The sequence below is a fragment of the Mercenaria mercenaria genome, chromosome 2 (genome assembly GCF_021730395.1).
Source record: "Mercenaria mercenaria strain notata chromosome 2, MADL_Memer_1, whole genome shotgun sequence".
In the NCBI taxonomy this organism is placed as follows: domain Eukaryota; kingdom Metazoa; phylum Mollusca; class Bivalvia; order Venerida; family Veneridae; genus Mercenaria; species Mercenaria mercenaria.
The window spans coordinates 57,126,652-57,152,555 of record NC_069362.1 but is presented as its reverse complement, the minus strand read 5'-3'; the positions used below and the strand labels follow the sequence as shown (position 1 = coordinate 57,152,555).

The window sequence follows — 25,904 nt, the reverse complement described above, 5'->3', positions numbered from 1 at the left end:
AGTATGGCTTGATAGTAACTAAAATATGGCTTGACAGTTCTAAACAAAACTTCTAACCAAATTTTCTGAGTTGAAAAAGCCAGAATTTACATTTATTTCAACCAAATGTTATCTAACTTGAATATGTAAGTAGGTTTGATGATTGGAAAACCTTGTTTGAAGTTTCAATCCTGTATGTGCAATAGTCACTAAGATATGGTTTGCAGGTAAAACTTTAATCAAGATTTGACAATGTCGGTTGACACTGCCAAGGTCAGTAGAATAGCTCTCACAACTCTTCAGGTAGTTCAGCTAATAAAAGGATAAATATGCATGTAAGTCAAATAAACTCAGAAAATTACCAATCTGCTCCTTTTCAAAAGGTTCTTCAATTTCTTTAAAACTGGCAAGAAGACGTACATCTGTACAAATCTGAAAGAAAAAAATCTGGATAATACTGACCAAGATCTTCAAAAAAATATAAATAAGAGGGCCTCTGTGGCCCTAGATCGCTCACGTGAGTTAACACTGCTTGCATGAACAGTTTTGGTAGATGGTTATGTAAGGAAAATGTCAGTGATATTATTTTAAAGTGCTAGTGTTTTCCGACAAGAATATTTTATAAGATTCTACTAAATAAATATGGGCAGGTAATACCTATGTGCAAAACTTCAAATGCTGATTAACAATCCTATGAGATTCATCGACATAGTAATTTTTAGGTGGAGGGCTAGCCGGTTTAAGGAGAAGAAGATACAGTGGAAATATTAATCTTGCCATGAAAGTTCAACTATTTGACTCCAGTGACCTTGACCTTTGAGAAACTAGGCCTTTGACCAGAGGGTATGTGCAGCTTACTGAGACCAACTCTTATGTGAGGTTAATGATAGGGGTAGTATGTATGAATATAGTGAAATTGGGAAGCTTGCCAGAAAACAGCAAGGTCAATGGCATATGCTCCCCAACGGCGAGATCAACTGCCCTCCTTATTCTTGACCAAAACATGACTAAAACATTTGTCTGTACTTTTTGCAGCATACAAAGAGGAAAATACTCCAGACTGGATATGGGTTTTCCAAACAAGATATATATTCCTTACCTAGTCAGCAAGACACCAGTTAACCATGTAACTATTTTACTGATCTGTCCGACCACAACAAACTTCAGTGTTTGGTGAATTTACATTTACTGGACATTACCAAAAAGTAGGGTTATTATAGAAGTTCCTCCACCTGCAATGCTGTATTTGGAGTGGATTTTGCACCCAGTGTGATCCAGTCTGGCAAAATACATGAGAGCTGAATGCATCATTGCAGATCAAGGTACGGTTTTAACTCATTAAGGACGCAGATCGCATTTATGCGTTCATTTTAACTCTTATGGAGTACCGCATGTCGTATTTATCCGTCAAAAGATAACAGGCGTGTATGCCGAGGATCGCATAAATGCGCTATCCGCCTGATAGTACTGCATGCCGCGTGACGTGATTTTATGTTTGTAAGAATACTAACGACTGGATTGCTGTCAAAGTCAACCAATGAAAATATTTTACTCAAAAGATTTATAAAACCCGGAAGCAATCGAAACAATCAAAATATTTATTATTTAAGCATGTATTTTTAATATACTCATCACTAAATATCGGAATTAGAAAGTTATTTCTTGGTATTGCCTGTTTTATCTTCTCATTCTATTATGCTGCAGAATCTTTCTTTTTTATTCAGTATTTTTAATTTTATTAAATAAAGTATAATTTTGTTCTTTCATAATGTCATTTGCTTTAAAGTTTAGCAATAGATGATATTTGAATAAATATAAAATAATCAAATAATGGCTGTTTTCCTATGTCCAATCTTTCTTGAATATTGAAATTTTCCATATTCATGTTACTTCAGTTGGCCTGTAAAACAGTTTTGCAAATCAAAGTAATAATAAATTTTAAATTATTGAATAGATCATAAATTGTAGTATCAGTTGTGAAATTTTCAGTTTTGTTCATCTTTTATAAACAGATGTTTGTCCCTAATATTGATCAAAGGATGCCTAGATCTTACCGATTATTGATTATCAGTGAAAATCCACAGGCATACAAAGCAGATAAATTGATAAGTGGCTCAGGAATGAATCGGAAAATTGATACCAGTAATTAAGCGGCGATATGGCTGCAGATATTAATGAGTTTTATCAGATACATACATGTATAACTATTTCTGATGGATGGAACATGTCGTATTTGACATCACAACTAAAGCAAGACTAGTAATCCCATCATTGATACTTTTCTGTATCCGATGGGGGCTAAATATAGGGTTTTGCATTCACAATTGAAATACAGGCTGTATGTCAGAGAGAACAGTTGTAGGTATGCAACAAAACTACAAAATCTGTATTGGTCAATAACCCAATATAGAATTATCAACCCAATATGGTGTATATAAGCTTAGGTCTCTTGATCAATGGAAACTTGGTAAAGGGGCAAGAAAAGCTCAATTACTCTTCATATTGATGCAGAACTGTGATATCAATTACAAAGCACAGCCTCATAAATTTTAATTTGTCAAACTGACAAACTATTTTCCATCCAACAAGGATTGATAACATTACCTTGTGAACCGAAGCTCCTAGACTTGCCAAGGATTGATAACATTACCTTGTGAACCGAAGCTCCTAGACTTGCCAAGGATTGATAACATTACCTTGTGAACCGAAGCTCCTAGACTTGCCAAGGATTGATAACATTACCTTGTGAACCGAAGCTCCTAGACTTGCCAAGGATTGATAACATTACCTTGTGAACCGAAGCTCCTAGACTTGCCAAGGATTGATAACATTACCTTGAGCTCCTAGACTTGCCAAGGATTGATAACATTACCTTGTGAACTGAAGCTCCTAGACTTGCCAAAGTACTTAAACTGTCAATATCAACCTTCCTTGAATATGTCTGCCCACATATCAAAAAATGCCTGAAAAAATACCAGTCATCCTTAAAACAATGAACAATTTTATGTTGCTTTCTAACGATGATTTTAAAGCTTCTATATGAGAATTTTTCCCTTCTACATTGGAATTTTATCACATTTCAGTGGTTATACTTTTACTGCAATGTATTTAGAGATGAGTTTATATTTTTGCTGCAATGTTTCCTTGACAAAGTTTTATACTTTTGCTGCAATGCCATTGAAGAAGTTTTTACTTTTGCTAGAATGCAATTAAAGATGAGTTATATACTTTTGCTAGAATGTAATTAAAGATGACGTATATACTTTTGCTAGAATGTAATTAAAGATTTGAGTATATACTTTTGCTAGAATGTAATTAAAGATTTGAGTATATACTTATGCTAGAATGTAATTAAAGATGAACTATATACTTTAGCTAGAATGTAATTAAAGATGAACTATATACTTTTGCTAGAATGTAATTAAAGATTTGAGTATACACTTATGCTAGAATGTAATTAAAGATGAACTATATACTTTAGCTAGAATGTAATTAAAGATGAACTATATACTTCAGCTAGAATGTAATTAAAGATTCGAGTATATACTTTTGCTAGAATGTAATTAAAGATTCGAGTACATACTTTTGCTAGAATGTAATTAAAGATGGAGTATATACTTTTGCTAGAATGTAATTAAAGATGAAGTATATACTTTTGCTAGAAATTAATTAAAGATGAAGTATATACTTTTGCTAGAATGTAATTAAAGATGGAGTATATACTTTTGCTAGAATGTAATTAAAGATGATGTATATACTTATGTTAGAATGTAATTAAAGATGAACTATATACTTTTGCTGCCAGAATATGTGAATCATATTAAAATTTATTTGCTGCATATTTCTTTTGCATCATTTTAGTTCATGAAAGAGTTTTTAATTTTTGCGAGGATGCATGGGCAGGTTAAGTAACATCAACATAATTTAAGGTTATATGGAGTCATTACAGCTTCTGACAGTGCAGGAAGACCCCAGGTCTCCCTTCGCAAACCTTTGATGAGGTACCCAATAAAATAATGGCACGACTTGTACTGAAGTCCTATACTTACTGCTTAAATCCTGCCATATCTGTTACAAGCTTGTCAAGTATTTCAACCTGAATCAGAAATAAGAAAAGTATTTGCAAGTGTACATATAGTTAGAAATTATTTTAACATACATTCCAACATTTTAAATTTTTGACAACAAGTTTAATATGTTCATCTTCTTCTACTCAATTTATTTCTTGCTTGCAGTTACAATGTTATACATAAATCCAGCAAGAGCACAAGCAAACAAAGCTATATTTCTGTGTGCCAAAAACATAAAATAAAATATGAAAAGAATATGACCTGAGCATGTAAGCCAACTCTGATAGCAAGTTTTTATACTTTATTATTCTATTAAGAAATCGCAATTTTGATTAGATTTTTCGAAACAGAGTTAAATAGGGGAAAATAAACCTCATCCCTTCAAAAACTGGTGATTTTACTTTTTCACAAAACAGGACAGCTTTTCAAAATTTTAGTAAGGATTCCCTTAAGGAACATTTCTCTGAAATTATTTCAAAACTATCATTTGTCAAAATATTTTGAAAGAGGGAAAAGTTATCCAAAGACACTTCTGAAATAGGGAATAAAATGTGTGTATGATAAGTATGTACTGCAAGACTTCACTTCTTTTGTAATTTTGTCAAACTTTCTACATCAATAGACAAGTACAAATGAAGAGTTTCACAATAGGAACTGAATAGCTTTAAATGATCAAACCTTTGATAAATGGACAAAAAGGTGCAGATACTTCTGTTTATTAAGAAAGTGAAAAAAAAACAACCCAAAAAACTTTTCTTTCTTGCTTTGATAAAGCAATAATTTTATTGTGTTTCTGTGTTTTCCGATTTATTTTTGTGCAAAAATCAAATTTACTTGTTTAGAAAATTCAATATACAAATGTGTTGACTTCTTAAATATTCAGTGTAAAAGTAGTGATTGCAAAATAAAATTGAAATTTCTCTATGACATTAACTATGTATTTTTCTAAATGTATTCCAAATATCAAAAATGTACAGATAATAATCTATGTGCTGCATTGGAAAATTGTTTTAAGTGTACACACGTATAAATTTAGTAAGAACATGATAGTGGTAGAACTGTTGTTAGAGGTCATGTTATATGCTAAGTCTTCAAGTTTTAATCATTTACATATTGAAAAAATGAACCTTTTCCTCCTCTCCTTCAAATAGGGCCAAAAAGCTAGCCTGCGTTCCTGTGGTTCCCTTCGCACCTCTGAATTTAAGGTCACTGCGTGCTCTCTCAATATTACGTATGTCCATGAGCAGATCTTGGATCCATATACATGCTCTCTTTCCAACTGTTGTCAACTGGGCTGGTCTTAAAAAAAATCATTTGTTTTCAATGTCATATATCCCTTATAAACACTTGGAAGCCTGGGAAAGTGAACCACTCAATATCTCATAAAAAATGTGTAAGAAAAAGTAAAAGTGTTAACATCTAAAAGTCTAAATTGTGTATTTTTTTTTTTATTTGTATGTGCAGAACTACCTAAACAGAAATATCTGAGTTGAATAGATGAAAATCACCAGTAACTAGACAAACTAGAGCTGCTTTTGAGAAAAGCGCATGTCTCCAACAACTGCCTAATCATCTAGATTGGCATTTCTTCTCCATTATGTATACGAGTCAACCATGCACCAAGACCTATACCACTGGCATCAGTATTTTCGGTAATTCAAGGGCCATAAATCCGAGGTGCCTGGGCCGATTTGGCTAGTTAACGAACTTGGCCGAGGACTTATCAGCAAACACATTTTGTTCAAGTTTGGTGAAGATCGGATGAGAAATGTTCGACTTAAAGAGTGCGGACAAGATTTGTGACAGACACTGACTGACCTCCATTCACTTCATAAGTTCATATAGCAGTTAACAATAGTAGCAAATACCAACTGTAGATGTGTATAGGCTAAACATGGCAAAGCTTTGTGTTCCTCTGCAAATACTGATAATCTTTGGACACATCTTGCTACCTAAAATAAATGCAAAAAGAAATTACAATAAAACTAGACATGTGTCCATAGGACTATGGTGCCCCACTTACTGTCACTGTATGGTCAAAATGTTGAACAACAGAGGAGGCAGAGGTGTTAGTCCCAAATAAAACCCCAGTTTTACCAATATTTTTTTTTGTTTTACAATAATAATATTCCTAGGTCCTTCATGCATATTTCTGACAAAGTCAAGGGCCATAACTCCAGTCTGGCTGAGTGAAATTCCAAACAAAACTCCAGATGCATAACTTCAGATACTGAATAACAATCCTAGGACATTTGATGACATTTAGAAACTTCATCCAGGATTTTCTAAGTCCATAAGGGGGCATAATTTGGCCAAAATGCATGTCAGAGTTATGGGACTTGATACTATCACCCAGTTGTATAACCCTGAAGACATATGTGAAGTTTCAACTCAATATCTTCTTTACTTTTGGAGATAGTAACTTGCATGCAAAACTTTAATCAGGATTTTCTAAGTCCATAAGGGGGCATAATTTGGCCAAAATACATGTCAGAGTTAAAGGACTTGACCCAGTGAGGTTGGTAATTGACCTAAAAAAGAAAAAATAAGTTTCAAAGCTATATGCCTTTAAATGACAGCTGCATGTACTTGCACGCAAAAATTTAACCAAGGTGTGACACCAACGCTGACGCCAAGGTGTGTAGAATAGCTCAGACTATTCTTTGAATAGTCGAGCTAAAAATTAACAGGAACACAGCCGTGTAGAGCAATATGCCCATCAAATTTGATAATCGTAGGTCAAAGCATTCTGAAGTTGCTGAGCGAAAACTTAATTGGATGACAATACCTACATATGATCACTTCACATGGTGAATGTTCTTCTTGTCATTGTGACCTTAACCTATCACCAACTGACCTCAAAATCATTAGGCTTCATCTACTCTCAATGGCCATGTGTATGCAAAGTTTGATGGTTGTTACTAACAGTGTGCCCATACCACGTGACTTTGACGTCATTTTATGGCTAAGACGGCAAGCCAAATTCCGTCAATTCGATTCTTCAAAGTGGCGTAAGTTCTTTATTTCTTGATCAAATATGACCAAATCAAGCGCAGGCTAAGGAAAAAAGTGATTACTTCACTCACAAGTAAACGGTTTTATCAACAGATGAACAGTTTTGGCCTGAAAACGGGAAAACTGTTTTGTTTAGAGAAAATGAGCATGGTAAGACGGCAAGCAAGAGCCCTTTTGGACAGAAAAACGGATGATTGTACACATCAGAGGTGTCGCACGTATTACCGATTCACAGGAATTTAATGCCGGCTCTGTTGGAGGCCTTAATTGACAAAAATGTAGCCGAATTATTTAAAAACTTTTTAAAAATCCAAAATATGCTAAGACGGCAAGTCCGCTAAGACGGCAAGTCATTTTTATAGTAATATCGTCTATGGAGTCGCACTTCTCTACAAGCGGTCACTGGATGTTTACCAATAGTAGATCATTCTACTTCTTGTCAAAGCTATAGGAAAACATCAAAGAACCGTTATATAAGTGAAGTCATATGATGTTTTGAACTACGTTATATGCTTTTTTTTTTTTTTTTTTTTTTTTTTTTGTACAGCTAAATTGTGAGGCTTAATAGATAAATTAAACGAGAATTATGATTTGCTCTAGCAGGTTTGGCATATAAGTGAGAACTGTTCTAGAAAGGTTAAGAATTCAAAAGCTACACATGTATACCATCTTGGATGTACTTCTGCGTGTCGGTCTTTAAGGTTAAAGTATGTTAAAGCGTTTCGAAAACTAAAGAACAAATATACAGTTGGCAGCAGGCAACAACAAATGATACACATTTTTTACCTAATCAATACTACTTTATATGTTTACAAGTCTGTTGTTCATATGTTTGAGTGAATGTTTTCTTGACAAATCGTTATGTATTAAAAATAAGGCTACTTATTAAGAAGAGCCATTTTGTCGACTTCCACAAATCAAAAACACAATTTTCAGATATATAGAATAATGCTTTGACAAATAAGAATCTTATGCTTAACTCAGTCTACAAGCTAGAAGACATGCTTTAAAAAGTATTTCTATGTAGCTGTGTTCAAAGTATTGAGTAGAATAGAAAAATCTTATTTTTTCCCCAAAATTTAACACGATATCACATATTAAAATAAAAATGGAAACTCCACAGGTCGCTCAACACAACAAAAACGAAAATGTTGCAGGCTCGGTTTGATTGAGCCTGTTCATGGATGGTAGTGGAAATGCATGCTACCATCCACGCCCTCTAGCCCCGGGTTGAGCAGAACTCAACATTTACACATGCTAAAAGTACAAAAAGCAATTTAGAGACATCCGCAGATGTATTCAAATGATGATGAACATGGAACCTTCACGTGATACACGTGTTTAGGCGTGTAGTTCCATGAAGAGCGGCGTTTGGTCCCCAGATAAAATAAAGGGTTTGCCCAAAACGAGAAAACAATGGGCAGAACTAACAAACTAGAATTTAGGAAGGGGATCTGAGGTTATGGAGCCTGCGTATGACAGAAACAGTCAAAAGACAAAATTAAAAAGCAGACACTATATCCAAGGGGTGATTAAACAATACCCAAGGCTATGAAAGCGGAAGTATTGGAACCACCCACAAATACACCAACTTTCACAATTCTTGGAGAAAGGGTTGTATAATTCTACACATTTCTGCAAAATCAACTTCTTGTTTAGCCGAGCCTAATAAAATAAAATGTACTGATGTCACGACTTAACGACCTTAGTTTCCACTTTTTTCTATTTTAAGTAATCTTGACACCAAAACACTAAAAATGTTGCAACCCTACTTCTTTAATTCATGGGTTGTTGTCTTTAAATTCCACTACCTTGTTAAAATGTTTGTACAAACGACCGACCCTGCTACAACAACAGTAGAAGTCAGTGGGGTCCGCCATACTGGAAACTAGACCTGTATCTACCCAAAGATCCTGCTGTTTCGACTTCCGTGCAGTTTTGAGATAAGAAAAAGAACCATACACATGAAAATCATCGGGAGAAGACGCAAATGCCCCGTTGATATGCTTTGATTCAATTTTGCTTAAAAGAAATCAAACAGTTTCATTTATCGGGCACACATACTTAGAAACTTCACATCAGCAAACATCAACATTTGGTATACTAAGATAAGATTTATTGATTGAGTCGGAAAGTCAAATTACAAGTAACATTAGCTCTGATGAGATTTTTAACCGACTAGAAATTCTCGTTATGTACTGTTTTGATTCTATTTTGCTTCATAATCTATTTTAAAAACTCTGTAGCTTTTACTCTGTTTTATTAACGTATATTAAAATGACAACTTTCATGTAAATTTTTCAATTCAATAACAATTATAATAATCCGGGACTGATGTAATGTTGTTAAAAGTCATAGTAAAGTACATGTACCCCTAACATCTAAATGTATTCAGGATTTGCAAGGAATGTCAATTATTTATCTTGTAAGTACTAATATAGGTTATTACATTAAATATCGAGACAAATATGTAAGTTAACCAAACGTGTACTTGCATCACGACCATTTTCCTTAAAGCCCTGCTCCCGTCCTACCTTTTAACTTGAATTGTCACTGAAAAAGCATGAAAATCCTGAATATGAACAGTGACGTCTGTCAAAATAGAGTCTATTGTATATGAAATTCTATATGAAATACCTGTGGTTTTGCGTGCTAAAGGTTGACACGTGGCCGTTAACTGTTACCTATTGTAATTATGGGTTGCATACACACAAAAGAATTTGAATAGCCGCGGAGCAGGGCTTTTACCTGTAACGTGTAGCTTTCCATGTAACAGTGGAGCACTGTAGCAATTAATATACTACAGATATAATTATTTATAAAAAGGAAATCTTAAATAAATATTTTGACTCAGCCTTACAGAGATAAAAAAACGATAAAGCAAAATGTTAAATAATAACTAATATGAATCAGTCGTTATAAAAGCTGTATAAAAATAAGGGTAAAATAAGAATAAAGGGAAGTAATTCAGAAAGAAAATCTATTTTTAAATTAAATAAAGCAGTTTATCATTTAACTTACTCCTACACAGTGATCTCCCTTGTCATTCAAATCAGGACAGGTAGAAAAAATCGCATACAGATCTATATCCTATACAACTAGAAAAAATGATTCAGATCATAATTATGCTGTTTTATTACTGACGAGTGCATTATGTATTAAGGCTAAACTAGAGAAATCTTTCTTATACGTTTTGAACTATTTTTTTCATGGCATATTTTTATGCGCTTCGGTCATGTCTGAGGTTTTTCTGAATTGTTTTAAAGGAATACACCTCCGCTTTTCAACTTAGTCATGCTCGATGGATCAACAGACTTAAAAACATAATTTTAATACGAAATGACGCATTCTTTAACCTTATTGTATTTACATATGTATGAAAATATCAACCGACTGTAGAACAATGTTCAGAAAACATCAATAAAATATCTGTCGATTAGCCCGAAAAAAACGGGCAAAAACCTTACTGCGGATTAATCTGTCTTTCAGTGAAATGGTTAGGCTGATATTTTTGCAAGTTCCTGGAATACGGTATATTATAGGTCTCAACCACTTCGTGGGTTCAACCTAAAAATCAATTTAGCAACATCCGATGATGTATTCATTCGGCGATGCATATGGTAATTTCAATGATAGTGTGTAATTCCACCAAAACGGTGTATGGTCCAAAGTTAAAATAATTGTTTTGCCTTAATGAGGAAACAGTGAGGATAAACCGTTCATATCTGTTTTGCCCAGCACTAGTGATTTCAGGAGAAGATGAAAGATGATCAATGAATGTCACTGAACTTTTATGTAAGTGTTCATTGAAGGTTCCATGTTCACCGCCGTTTGAATACATCTGCGGATATCTCTAAATTGCTTTTTGTACTTTTAGCATGTGTAAATGTTGAGTTCTGCTCAACCCGGGGCTAGAGGGCGTGGACGGTAGCATGCATTTCCACTGCCGTCCATGAACAGGTTCAATCAAACCGAGCCTGCAACATTTTCGTTTTTGTCGTGTTGGGCGATCTGTAAAGTTTCCACTTTTCTCTATTTTATTTCACAAGCATTGATAAAACATAGTAAAAATGTTACCGACGGACGGATTGATAGAAGGATGGACGGCCTGTAACCACGGAAGTGTTGAATTACGTAAGTTGGTGCAACCAGGTATATCTAATAAAAATGACTTGCCATCTTAGCGGACTTGCCGTCTTAGCATATTTTGGATTTTTTAAAAGTTTTTAAATAATTCTGCTATATTTTTGTCAATTAAGGCCTCCCACAGAGCCAGCATTAAATTCCTGTGAATCGGTAATACGTGCGACTTCTTTGATGTGTACAATCATCCGTTTTTCTGTCAAAAAGGGCTCTTGCTTGCCGTCTTACCATGCTCATTTTCTCTAAACAAAACAGTTTTCCCGTTTTCAGGCCAAAACTGTTCATCTGTTGATAAAACCGTTTACTTGTGAGTGAAGTACTCACTTTTTTCCTTAGCCTGCACTTTATTTGATCATATCTGATCAAGAAATAAAGAACTTACGCCACTTCGAAGAATCGAATCGACGGAATTTGGCTTGCCGTCTTAGCCATAAAATGACGTCAAAGTCACGTGGTATGGGCACACTGACTAAGGTAAAATCATTGTCAAGATAGTGAGAAATGAGCAGTGTACCAACAGTCACTTTGACCTTGACCTTTGACCTACTAGGTCATCTACAGCCCACTAGCAATGTGCATGCAGTCTGAGGGTCATTACCAATGTCAAATCATAAAGAAACAGTAACTGCACTCACTGTGACCTTGACTTCTGACCCACTTACCTCAAAATAAATATTGCCCATGAGCCATGTGTATTCTAAAGTTTAATACTGAGCAGAAACAAAACTGCCAACAGACAAATGAGCTAGGCTATCACATAATACAGTAAGTAATAAAGACACACTGGATATACTTGTCCACCAGAATCACAGAAAAAGTATCAACCGGGTATCTAATTCTTATCTGCATGTGAATTGTCATCAAGGAAAACATGTCTAACACATCAATGCATTAAATAATACCTTCTGTGAATTGTGTTTTACTGGTGATATAAGGTTTGAGTATATTTTGTCTCAGATTTCGGAACTTTTCCTTTTGTAATAAGACTTTACCAACCTTTGGTAGAATTATATCAAACGCATCTCTCATCACAATCAGATCCTGAAAAATACACAGACACAGAAAACTACACAGTTTAACAGAAAACTACACAGTTACAGAAAACTACATAGTTACAGTTACAGAAAACTACACAGTTACTGAAAACTACACAGTTACAGAAAAATACAGTTACAGAAAACTACACAGTTACAGAAAACTACACAGCTACTGAAAACTACACAGTTACAGAAAAATACAGTTACAGAAAACTACACAGTTACAGTTACAGAAAACTACACAGTTACTGAAAACTACACAGTTACAGAAAACTACAGTTACAGAAAACTACACAGTTACAGAAAACTACACAGTTACAGAAACATGACGGTCATTGCAGGGCCTTAATTTTATTTTACTCACGAGAAACTGTTTAAGAAGTCAATATGACCTTGATTTATGATTTATTTTATGGATCATTAAATCAAAACAGATTACCAAAAGTTATCATCCTATATTTGTAAGAAATCAAAGTATTCTAGTTATTAACTGCATCTGTTTCCAACTTAATGCTGCGGCCTTGACCATCGAGACATCACTCACTATATCTATAAATCTAGCCTGGGAAGCCGTTGATAATATTTATGCTTTGTCAGAAGAAATCATACCTAATATTTATGCATAAAGATCCCACTTAATTTGTGCTAATTAGTGTTAATTGGCATTCATCGAGTTTCTGATATTATCAACGCCTGGGGAAATCTGAAAGAGTTTCCATGTCACTACCGATTATCGATTTTCTATAATTAGCCTAATTAACATGTGATCATATTTGCGCTTGTTTGAAACGAAAATGAGGCAATGCTGCTGAAAACCCGGCAATTTTCGTAGATCACTAGGTCAGTATAAATATAACATCTTGATAAACGCAAATTTAAGTTAAAACTGACATATTCTAAAGTTGTTACAACTTGCTGGAAAAGCTTGGGAGGTACAAACTGGAATTTGTCTATGGCCCGGAAATGTTCGGTAACCCTCGGAAATACACGATTCCAATCTGTCTTTTCCATGAGAATTCCGTTTCTATTTTTTGCCATGGATTATTGCTTTCAGAAGTTAATCCTTCTTCATTAAACACCCTCATATTTCGGGTGTAATATAGGTGGCGCTGCGGTCGGAAAACAGGTTTCCCCAGGCTGTCAATTTGCAGGTAGAAAAAAAGTTAGAAATTGTCAGACTGGATTCCCAGGCTACTATAAATCATGAAACATATAAATCCACTTATCTTAGTATTTCCATAAATATGATGCAAAACAATATTTATCACTTACAGTATTATCCCCAACAAAGGCTGACGTAGCTCCAAGATGTATAATAGGGGCAGCATTAGGGCAACATGCACCAAATGTATGTACATGTGCCATCACATCATGTCGACGTCTTTTCTCCTCTACCGCTGCTCTCTCAAAGTCTATATTCATCAGATTTTTCTCCATTTCACCTATCTGTTCATCTGTTATATTTAAGCCTAGGGTCTGAAATGATCAAGGATGTATAAACTAGAAAATGACATTTGGGTTTTATTATCATTATATCCCAAAAATGACAAAACATTTATTAGTTCAGTAAGGTTTAACTAAGACAGTCAAAGCTGTGACTCAAATGTTGTAAAGAAAATCATTATATTGTCTCCAAAGAATTCTGAAAAGTGCAATGAAAATTTTACCTACTGGAGTGACTTGTTTAACAGTTTATATAAAGATTAAGTTATTCTTGAAAAGTATTTTAAATGGCTCAATCAAATGGGAGTCTGCCATTATTTTGTTTGGTTGCATTCAATGCTTCCCACAAATTTTAATTAGTACCCGACTTAAAGTGTGTCAGTATTACCAATCATCTGATATAATTACAATGAAAAATGTCATGTGTAACTGAAATTACCCCAGTGTAGGCTATTTTAGCACCAACCAGTGGAGTATATTAGAAGAGAGATTACCTTTTCAGCTTTAGCCAGCCATGTCCATAACTTCCTCCATGTTGTGAACTTTTTCATATCACTGAAGTTGAAAGCCATTTCTGGACTAGCATACCTTGAAACAAGAGGTGTGCGATACTTTGCCAGTTCAGGCTGTGCCATTCCTTCTACTTGGTTAGGTATTTCCATTTTCAACAACTTCTGTCAAAGCACTTAAAGCAAAATAAATATAGCCTAATTCAGACAGAAGTAAGAAATACATGGCAATGGTTTTTTTCAGACTGTGAAACATTTTTCAAACACTGACCTTGTTTATAAATATAAATTACTCACAGAGATGGACAATGATATTAAACAAAACCTCCCTTTATAATCTTTACTGAAATAAAACACACAAGCCATATTTCCAACTGTAAAAACATCTAAGTATGACTGTGGGTTTGAACAGTCTAAAAACTTTGTATATCAATTCTAACAACTGTAAGCCTGAAAGAAATCTGTGGTTATGATTGAACTGCTGAATAAATGTTGAAGTATCTTGACTCAAGTATTTTCCTGAAAAAATGGTGTAGATATATTCACTCTTTATTGATAGAGTTTTTGTCTTCTATGGTATACTTTTTTCCATTTTATTTTCAATTCTCCTCTGATTATACATAGTTTGTTCAATATTGTCTAACAAGTACACCACTGTCTAAATATGCGGGTAACTTTATGCTGAAACTAGGGGTGAGCGATTTCAAAATTTTGAAACTGATTAATCATTTGTATGAAATCGAACCGAACCGGTTAATCAGCCGCCATATTGAAAATGCTGTTTTCTTTCCTGACAACCTAATCAAGGTACTTCCAGTAGCTGACATCATTAGCAACTTACGGACTTGCAAGCAGTGTGATAATTAATAAGTCGTATTTTGGTGCACTTTATTTTAAATATATCTCGACAAGCAAATCTGAGACTACTGACTATTTTCAGTGTGTTTTTGTGGTCAAAGAAATGCATAAAGATAAAGTACGATTCGTTATGTTTATTGTTTGAGAGCGATTAGCGGTTTTGCAAAATTGGAACGGTTTTCACCTAGTAATCGAATCAGATCCGATTAACCGAGTAATCGTCCCAGTCCTGGTTGAAACCTCGACATTTTAGATCAGTTGATTTTACAATGAAATAAAACAAGAGCTGTCGGATGACAGCGCGCTTGACTATTCGAAGAATTGATTGAAGAATGGGGTCAAAATATTACCACAGATTTTCAGACAAAAGAAAAAAAATAAATTAGACAAACCACGTTCCTGTATTTGTGGATTTTAATAAATCTTGCACTAAATGGCAATGTGTGACCATGATGGTAATGAAGTGTTCAAAGTTTCAAAGTAAAACCGTTTAATCAAAATATGGAATGGTATAACTGATTTCCAAGTCCAAAAAGGGACATTATCACATCAATTCAGCCAAAATAGTTGTCACAATTATGTATTCTTGCCTACAGACGGAAATCATGATGATAAACAAGTGTTCAAAGAAAAAGCCATATGTCAAATAATTTTGACATAATGTGGACTTGTACGAAAACAGAACCAATTTCCAAGTCCAAAAAGGGCCATAATTCTGCCAAAATAGATGACAGAGTTATGCACTCTTGCCTACAGATAGAGACCATAATACTGAACAAGTGATAAAAGTTTCAAAGCCATACGTCAAACACTTCACACAAAATATGAACTGGTACGAAAAACTAAACCAAGATTTCTAAGTCGAAAGGGGCCATAATTCAGCCTAAATCCTTGATGGAGTTATGTTCTCTTGCCTATAACTGGACATGGTGATGGAAAACAAGTGTTGAAAGTTTCAAAGCTTTATCTAAAAAGACTGTCAAAATGTGGACTGGTATGAAAAACTTAACCAAGATTTCTAGTCAAAAGGGGCCATAATTCAGCCAAAATCCTTGATGGAGTTATGTGCTCTTGCCTATAACTGGACATGGTGATGGAAAACATGTGTTGAAAGTTTCAAAGCTTTATCTCAAAAGACTGTCAAAATATGAACCGGTACGAAAAACTTAACCAAGATCTCTTAGTCGAAAGGGGCCATAATTCAGCCAAAATCCTTGATGGAGTTATATACTCTTGCCTATAACTGGACATAGTGATGGTAAACAAGTGTTGAAAGTTTCAAAGCTTTATCTCAAAAGACTTTGTCAAAATATGAACTGGTACGAAAAACTTAACCATGATTTCTAAGTCAAAAGGGGCCATAATTCAGCCAAAATCCTTGATGGAGTTACGTGGTCTTGCCTATAACTAGGCATGGTGATGGTAAACAAGTGTTGAAAGTTTCAAAGCTTTATCTCAAAAGACTTTGTCAAAATGTGGACTGGTACGAAAAACTTAACCAAGGTGTGACGCCGACGCCGACGCCGACGCCGTGGTGAGTAGGATAGCTCTACTTATTCTTCAAATAGTTGAGCTAAAAATTCACAATATAAATTATCTCGAACTCAAAGCAGCGTTCTGCGCATTACAATTTTTATGTGAAAATTGCGTAAATGCACATATTCATTTGATGTTAGACAATACTGTGGCTATCAAGTACCTCACAAAAATGGGAGGTCGAGTTAAAGAATTAAATGAACTAACTCATGACATTTGGTTGTGGTGTGAAAAGAGAAGTATTATTCTTAGTGTTTTCCATATTCCCGGAGTTGAAAATGTAATGGCCGATAAACTTTCAAGATTAACTTCCAGTGACATGGAATGGTCAATTAAACAAGACGTTTTCTACAAAATGATGGGAAAATTAAATGTTACTTGTGATGTAGACTTATTTGCATCAAAACTTAACAAAAAACTGCAAAAATACGCGTCATTCACACCTGATGCAAATGCTTATGCTGTCAATGCTTTCTCTCTGAATTGGAAAAAATTTAATCATGTATATATTTTCCTCCCTTTTAGCCTGATTGCAGCAATATTACAGAAGCTGGACAAGGAGCAGGCCACAGCAGTGTTAGTGGCACCAGTATTCACAACTCAAGTATGGTTTCCGCGACTTCTCAGGATGATATCGGGACAAAGCTATCTCCTGCCACCTGTGCGAGAAATACTGTACAACTCGAGAACTCCAGGACAAGAACATGCTCTAAGTCGAATGAGATTAGGTGTTTTCCTGATATCAGGGAAAAGCTCATTAGTGACAGCTTATCATCAGAAGTTACAGACCTACTCTTGTCATCCTGGCAATTATCAACAGCCGAACAGTATTTTGCGTATTACAAAAAGTGGGTGCAGTTTTGCGGTTCAAGGGAAGTTGATAAATTTAATCCCAATGTAAAGGACGTACTGTTGTTTCTTACACAGTTGTATAATAACGGTTTAAAATATAGCGGCCATAATACAGCAAGATCCTAACTATCAAGTTTATTAGAAATTACCAGTGATATTCAGTTGGGAAAACACGCATTAGTAAAAAGATTATTAAAGGCAATGTCCTTAAAATCACCTAGCTTGCCACGTTACAAAAACACATGGGATGTAGAAAGGGTTCTGAAATTCATCAGCGATTTAGGGAATAATGGAAATCTAGAGTTCAAGTTAACATACAAGTTAGTGATACTGTTAGGATTAACAACTGGCCAAAGATGCCAGACTTTATCTTTTGTAGATGTTAGAAATATTGAATTTATAAATGATGGTGTAAAAATTAGGATTGGTGATATGTTAAAGCAATCGAGCGCTAACAGGCATCTCGAGGAAATTTTCTTGAAACAGTTTAAACAAAAGGAAAAGTTGTGTGTTGTTGAATGCTTATTTCGTTATTTGATTGTTACTAGTTCCTTAAGGCAGTCTACACAACTGTTTGTAGCTTTGAAGAAACCTCATAATCCAGTTACAAAATCCACCATAGCAAGGTGGATCAAAACATTGCTAAAATTTGCAGGCACAGACATGACTATATTCAAGCCTCATAGTGTAAGAGCGGCTGCATGTAGTGCAGTTGAAGGACATATACCTATTGACACAATATTGAAAACTGCTGGCTGGACATGAGAAAGTACTTTTAGAAAATTCTATGACAGGCCAGTAAAGTGCAATGATGAATTTGGTCATACATTATTATCTAAACTAAAGGAGAAATGAAACAATGTTAGATTACTGTGTTTTATAGTAGTACTGTAGAAAACTTTTTTGCCATATGAGGATATCTTTAATTTACTACATGTTGTTTAGTAATACGACAAAGAGTCTTATAATTATTTAGTAAGCGCGAAAGTCAGTTTCTCAAATACGTGCTTGCATTCTTTACAGTTTTGTTGTCATGTTGTATATATGTATTTAACAAATTAAACAAGCTTGAAACATATTTTGTTGTATTACAAGTTTGCTCTGTTATTACAGTGTATGCATGGACTCTAAAACCTCATATAATTCTGATCGGCCACTTGGCATAATAGAATTGAAAGATTAAACAAAACTTACCGGTTGAAGTTTGATCTTAATTCTGTTATGCGAAGTGGCCAGGAATTATATGCCCTCCCAATGGTCCCACCCAAGTACTCTTAAAATACTACTCTCTCCATGCATGTTTAACATGCATGTACCGCATACTGGAAAATGGCCGATACAGGTAAACACATTACTACACGAAGCGTTTTCATTGGTCACGCCTCCGACTGAACCGTTAGAGGTTTAAATTTTTTACAACAGAAATTCTTGATAAATATGCGTCTTGTTCGTACTTTTTATTTACTATTTATGATTTAAAACGACAGGTAAGCTGTGAGGGCTAAAAAAAAAATTTGTGACTACTGATAAATTGCAATTTCAATTGTTCATAGTTTCCACCACAGTTTTGATAGTTTCTGGTTGACACCTTTAGGTAGACAAAGTAAAATATCAAAATTTAACATCGGTCTACCCAAGGTCTCATTATTTAGACTAGCATGACTAGTAACGTACACACCGTGCAAAATCTGGGTTCACAAACAAGCCCACCTGTTACTGGATACCATGTTTGTCACACAAGAGCTTTGTAGCTCATGTGGTATGTTGGATTAATATATGCAATGTTAAATAAAGCTTACCATTACCTCAAGTGTGACTGAAAATTTTATTATACCTATCTAAGATAAATTGTATTTAAAAAGACCGAAAATTTTATTATTATACTGGGTATACCAATTACCGGGATATACATATTACCGTGAATGTCCAGTTTTGACATTTAACATGAAAATAATGCTTTAAAATTTTTCTCTCATTATTCATGCTCAAAGTGCTTAGAATTTTAGCAAAACTATTTTTGAAAATTGGAGTGTCTTTCTTTTTATTTCATACTGATCCCAGAAATAAGGGAATTTAGCTCGGATACAAGCTTCAAGCTTATGTTGTAACTTTTATATATAACCGACGTTAAATAAATCTTATCTTATCTAAGTGACTGGTCATTATGGTTAATCTTTGCAATTTTTCAATGAAGTTGCTTATTTCTGCCATATCTGTTCCATATTCAGTTTGGCCTATTGTAAAATAGAAATGTATTTATTTTTTTTTTTAGATCAATTTAACAACTTTATTACACTGAATTTGCAAGTTGAAATTCACAGTAATAGGTACAATATTGCCAGAAAATGCTAAAATTCCCCACCTCTGTTCTTTGAATGACAGTATGGAACTTTTACCTGGTGTTTTGATGATTTTTTTGCCAAATGTCCAAAGCTAAAATATAAATTAATTGTACAGAACAAAATTTATCCTTTCATACAATCATTTTTGTTATAAATAGAGTCCACTGAATATAAGGCTCACAGTAATTGCACAGACACTTGGGGGTCAGAACCTGTTCCCCCTCCCAATCCGCCCCTGCCAACCTTCAGCCAATATATTTTCATTTTTTAAATCAAACTGAGCATATGTCTCGACCATACAACAACTTCCGTTACCATTTCAATATGTTTAAAAAATCTCCCATGTACTATCAATGCTCAGAAAAACTAAAGAGAACTTACTCCGAGCGTTTTCAACACAAAATAGCTTGTTCAAGGAATAGGAGAATAGATCCCAGCTTGATGTCAAATTTACTACACAGAGCCGGGACACAGACAATATCGTTCGTGGTTAAAATAAAAATTCTCGCTCATGACGTCAACTGCCGCTATGGTCGAGAGAGTACAGACGCTGGTTGTGAGCTTACTTTTGGGCAGGGCCGCAGGTTTGCTCCGCGCTATGGGCGATCTTTTTTTTTTCCTTTTTTTTTTTTTTTAAATATTTTTTATCTTGAGAATAATACTGTTAAAAAGAAAATGAAAATATTATATTAAAAAAAAAAGAAAAAAAAGAATGCCCGAAGTGCGGAGCGAACCCGCGGCCCTGCCCATAAAAAAAACCTACAGAGCCAGCGTCTGTACTGTACTATCTCGGCCATCGCGGCAATTGACTTACATAACAAGTAATTTTATTTTAACCACTAACGATATCGTCTGTGTCCTGGCTCTATGTAGTAAATTTGACTGCGCAACATCAAGCTGGGATCTATTCTCCTATTCATTGGACAAGAAAATCGTGTTTACATTGTGGAGTAAGTTATCTTGTGTTTTTTGTATTATAATTTGATAGAGTATGGGAATTTTTCAAACATGTTGAAATGGTAACAGAAGTCATTGGATGATCGAGACATATGCTCAGTTTGTTTTAAAAAACAAAAATATATTTGAGGGTTGTCAGAGGCGGCCTGGGAGGGGCAGGGGTGCTGACCCCCAAGTGTCTGTGGCAGTGGCTAGGGTTACGGTACCGTAATCCTAGCCTCCGATTCTAGGATTACGGAAGTTCTGTATTTCTAGACAACCCTATGAGAACAGGCTAGGATTACGGAAGTATTTGAGAGGAATCAAATATATATGTTAGGACATGCATAAATGATGTTGTAAACTTACTTATTTCACTTAAAATAGCGACTTTTTATGCCTGTCGTATTATTTTGTGTTATCGCTCCGCCATTTTGGGTTAGTAAAAGAAGAAAGAGAAAAGAAAAAAAAATAGAGAAGAACAATTAAAAATGAAAGAAAAATAATGCAAAATCATGACTATGAAATAATAACGTACTCTAAACAAAAACAAAATTACAACAGTATTTAAAAACAAAACAAAAAAAAACCGATTAATTTTTATGGAAATTGAAAAGAAAAAGAAATGGGCCATGAACTGAGCACCTCCTCGTGATGTGGCCCGGATATAGTTGGACAATTATGTAAACATTGAAACATTAAAACATTACTATTTTCAGTAAGAAGAATTTAACTCTTGTCATTCATCAACAGCGCATAAATAATTGTCCACCTATATTTTACTAACCAAAAATGGCGGATCAATAACACAGAATAATACGGCAGACATGAAAAATAGCTATTTTAAGTGAAACAAGTAAGTTAACAACATCATTTATGCATGTCCTAACACATATATTTGATTCATCTTAAATACTTCCGTAATCCTAGCCTATTCTCATAGGGTTGTCTAGAAATACTGAACTTCCGTAATCCTAGAATCGGAGGCTAGGATTACGGTACCGTAACCCTAGCCACTGCCCATTTGTATACTAGATACCTACCTGGAAAATTATGCTGCCAGACTTCAAAACACACAGTGACAGCTGTGGTGGTGTCTTCCTTTCTGCTGCGATAAGATACTCGGTTACGAAAACCTTAAGCAAATCTATTTCATTTATTTAATTATGCTATTTAGCCAAATTTCGTATTTGCCTCAAAATTCTGAAGTATTCCGAAATATAAAATGACGAATAACAACAATGTCATCGTCATCGCTTACAGGTTAAATACCACTAAATCACGCTATAGGTTACAACACACTAAATAGCTGTTCTTTATTCTATATAAAATTGACATATGCTGCAGCATACATCAGGACCCATTTTAAATGTCCGTCACTTACATTTTCTTGAAGAATATTGTCAGTGCTGAATAAACAAATCAAAAGAAAAGTGCGAGTTAGGTTTGATGCAAGAAAAATATTTACAGTCAAACACACAAACTGCAAAATCATCTAAAAATGAGACCCCAAATTGTAGTGGTAGTGTATGATGCAAGTATCCATGACAAATTCTGTCATGTTACTATTTCATTATGAAAGTGCTTCCTACATGTCAAGCATAGATCTATCATGTGATTTCAGCAAATATATAAAAAAAAATGCAAAGAAAATAAGGAAAATAGCTCTACAGAGCAAAAAAACTGAGGACTATTTGAATCCGCCATTATGAGACTACCTTTTTTTTCGCACCATTTTCCTATTTAGTGTCTGTATGCCTATATATTATGTATTTCAAGTAGTTATTTCAACATTATCTATAGCACTGTTTTTTTTTCTGACATGCGCCTCTTCTTTCTTCTTCTTCCAAGTAACTTCATGCCTCAAATCAGTATTATAGAAGTGTGTTTATACATGGGTTTTACAACACAGTGTAGTTAAAATGCCGAAATGTACAATTCAAAATGGTAAAAGTCATCAAATAACACGACTATCATCTGCAACTTCGACTTGAAGCCCTCGATGGTTGTAGCTGCTACGTATACAGTTTGAGCAGGCAGTTGTGTTCAACTGTGACTTGCAGGATCTTTATTTGTGAAAACCGTGCTGTGCATCGATCACTAAGTATGCCATATCAATCTAGGTTAGAGATGACATTACTATGTATGACGTGTCCAAGAAGTTTACAGCAAAGTAAATTGAGCGTTCAAAATGCCTGCTTTAATTTTACTATCACTATAGAGATCATTTTGATTTTAAAAGTGCCATATAAGCCAGAATCACATTTTCTGGATTTAATATAACTGTAAAACCTTTAGGGTTATTAAGACTGTCTTCAACATGTCACTTATATATATATTGTGCTTTCCTACACTCTTGCTGACTGTTTGTATCAGTTCCAGTCTTCGGAACTTTCGTTTAGTTTAGCCTTGTTATAATATCTCTTTTTCTTAGCTGATAAACGTTATCCAAGTTGGCTATATCTGGTTGTAGTCATCTTGCTTGGGACATGCATATCTAAGAGTAAACCTTTGATTTACTTGAAAAAACTTTTCCAAAGTAAATCAATATCCATATTGGTTTTGTGTTCTTTACAAAAATTGTCACTAATTTCAAGAAGTCTGATTTTAGTCCTTCTTTGTCAGCTCTTTTCCTAAGATAAATCTTTCTTTTTACAGAGCACTGGTATTTGATGACGATATCTGATTTTGCAAACACTATCTCATTGTCACTGACACCAGGTAAAGGAATACAGCTAATAGAGCTTCCCAATCATAATCTTAATTGATTGTTTGGGAGTACCGACTACAAGCAGAGGCAGAAGATCTAGAATATAGGATTTCCGTAGGCTTATATTCCCATCAAAAATACTCCACATATTAACATTTTCCTGCTTCCTTATAGTTTTATTTTATTCTTTTAATCGTGTTATTTTCCAATAACAGTGATGGTTTATTATCTTTGCAGCTACTCTTGTGCTGGTTTATCCCACAAACCGCAAACAGCTGGTTAGACTTGGGGACACTCATATTGGCTGAATATTACTAAATTTTAAGTGTTCTCCAAGGCTGCATTTTAGGTCCCTCAATTTGTAATATCTTTATTAATGATATCTTTTACTCCATTGAAAGAGGTACTACTTATAACTATACAGATCATGATTTACGGTAATACACATTCATATGACAAACAACTCTTGAAACCGCGGAAATGATAACATGGTTTGAGGATAAGCAGATGGAGGCAAGTTTCAGTCTGTTTATATTCAAAAACTAATATTGGAAAAGATTCTTTTTCTGTAATAGGTATAGATATTAAATGCGAATCATGCTGAACTTCTTGGGATATAGATTTGTTGTTAAATTTTAATAAGCAAACATTTGTATTAAAGCAGCAAGACAGTTAAATGTCTTATGAAGATTAATCATTTTAATATCTTTCTACTGAAATCAGATTACTTATTTACAAATGTTTAATTAGATCTAACTTCAATTAGTGTCATGTAATATAGCATTTTTGTAGCAAAAAGAACACAAATAAACTTGACAAACTACAGTACATCACCCCAAAGCAGTTTTTAATCATTTTGAATCAGACTATTAGACCTTTCTTGATAAGGTGTAAAAAAAAATTGTTTCTGGTATCCCGACCTACCCTAAATTTTTGGCCCGACCCCAATTGTTTTTATGGCCTTGGAGAATATTTTTTTCAACTTTTTAACAAAAAGTTGCAAAACTGCACTTTTTATGCTTTAAACATGGTCAGTCATGTTGAAATCAACTTACTGACGCTCTAAAGGCATAATTATTTGTATTCATTTTTAGACACAAAAATAATTTACGAAGTCTCACTTTATAAAAGAAAATCAAAAAAAAAGTTTCCGACCTACTTACCCTAATTTTTTTAGCATGTGACCATGCAGAAACAAAGACTTTTGTTAGGCCTAACACTGAACGACTACAAAAATAGCCATAGAAACATTAAGATATAATATATATATGATTATATCATATATTACCTGCTTACTTACAAGGGCTGATATCAGTCTGTAAAATCTCAAAATTATAATTTCAGGAATTTGTACACTAAATTGGAAGTTCCTACCGAAAATACCACCACTTGTAGAAAAGTTTCCCCTCAGTGGCCGCACAGGTCTGAAACAGTCTTCTGAATGAACTACGCACCGCCACAAATTATAATGAATTCAGGAAGCTAATACAGTGGCTCAAAGTCTTGAGTTTGCTTATTTCCTGTTTATTTTTATTTCGCTTGAAACCAAGCTTTCAGCCAGCAATTTCAGCTTCAGGTATTTTTGGTACATTCGCTGTTTTCTGTACCTTTTATAGCTTAAAGTTTGTAGTTTGCTTCCTGCAATCACTACCTATTTGGCTTTGTTGTTATAAAATGTCTAAGCTTTTAGTTATTCTTTAGTATTAGGTTTGTTTATAGATCTTTAGTTATATACTTGATAGAATTGCTCTTATTTGTTTAAATACTGCATGCCTTTTATTGTTTCTACCGAATTGTTTGATTTTTTAACCATTTTTATTAAATTTATCTATCTTATTTTGTTGGTTTTAACGTCGCTACAACACATTTATAGGTCATATGGCGATTTTCTAGCTTTCATGGTGGAGGAAGAACCCAGGTGCCCCTCCGTGCATTATTTCATCACAAGCGGGAACCTGGGTAGAACCACCAACCTTCCATAAGCCAGCTGGATGGCTTCCTCACATGAAGCCCCGAGCAAGGCTCGAACCATTTTTATTAGTCAGTTGTAATTACTGCTCTTACAATGCTTGTCTTGAAATAAGCCAACTGTTTAAATTCTAGGTCTTCTGTTTGCATGTCATAATTAAGTTTATGTTTGAACACGCCCATCAGCGTATGTTGTAATTGTTATTTATAACCAGTTATAAATGGTTGCTCAAGAAATTCCGCCGCTTATTTGCTTATAATGTAAAATATGATTGAATATTTCAACACCCAAACTGACCCATCTCTTGGCAGCCACTTACATTCTGTAAGTGTACAGATGATCGCTCAGACAAATCAGTGGTAGTTTACAGCAAAATTGTAGATAGGCAGACAAAAGATGGATCAGGATGGAGGTTTGGCAGTCACAAGAACTCATTATTTAAGGTTTAACAGTCTAGTAAATGAACAAATTTTTACAAACAACCTCTTTGTCCTATTCATTTTTC

At 34.4% G+C, this 25,904-nt stretch overlaps 1 protein-coding gene across 1 annotated transcript in view; it reads right to left on the bottom strand.

The window, feature by feature from the left end:
- LOC123564006 (adenylosuccinate lyase-like) overlaps positions 1–21,941 on the bottom strand; it is a 32,507-nt gene extending 10,566 nt beyond the window's left edge. Inside the window, exons 1-9 of the mRNA XM_053536658.1 lie at positions 21,764–21,941; positions 14,182–14,372; positions 13,517–13,720; positions 12,204–12,248; positions 5,922–6,001; positions 5,177–5,348; positions 4,029–4,075; positions 2,852–2,942; positions 342–411 (exon numbers count right to left, since the gene is read on the bottom strand). Of these exons, the coding sequence (XP_053392633.1) occupies positions 342–411; positions 2,852–2,942; positions 4,029–4,075; positions 5,177–5,348; positions 5,922–6,001; positions 12,204–12,248; positions 13,517–13,720; positions 14,182–14,349 (877 nt within the window). The 5' untranslated portion in view covers positions 14,350–14,372; positions 21,764–21,941. The remainder of the gene's footprint in view (positions 1–341; positions 412–2,851; positions 2,943–4,028; positions 4,076–5,176; positions 5,349–5,921; positions 6,002–12,203; positions 12,249–13,516; positions 13,721–14,181; positions 14,373–21,763) is intronic.
- Positions 21,942–25,904: the final 3,963 nt, after the last annotated feature.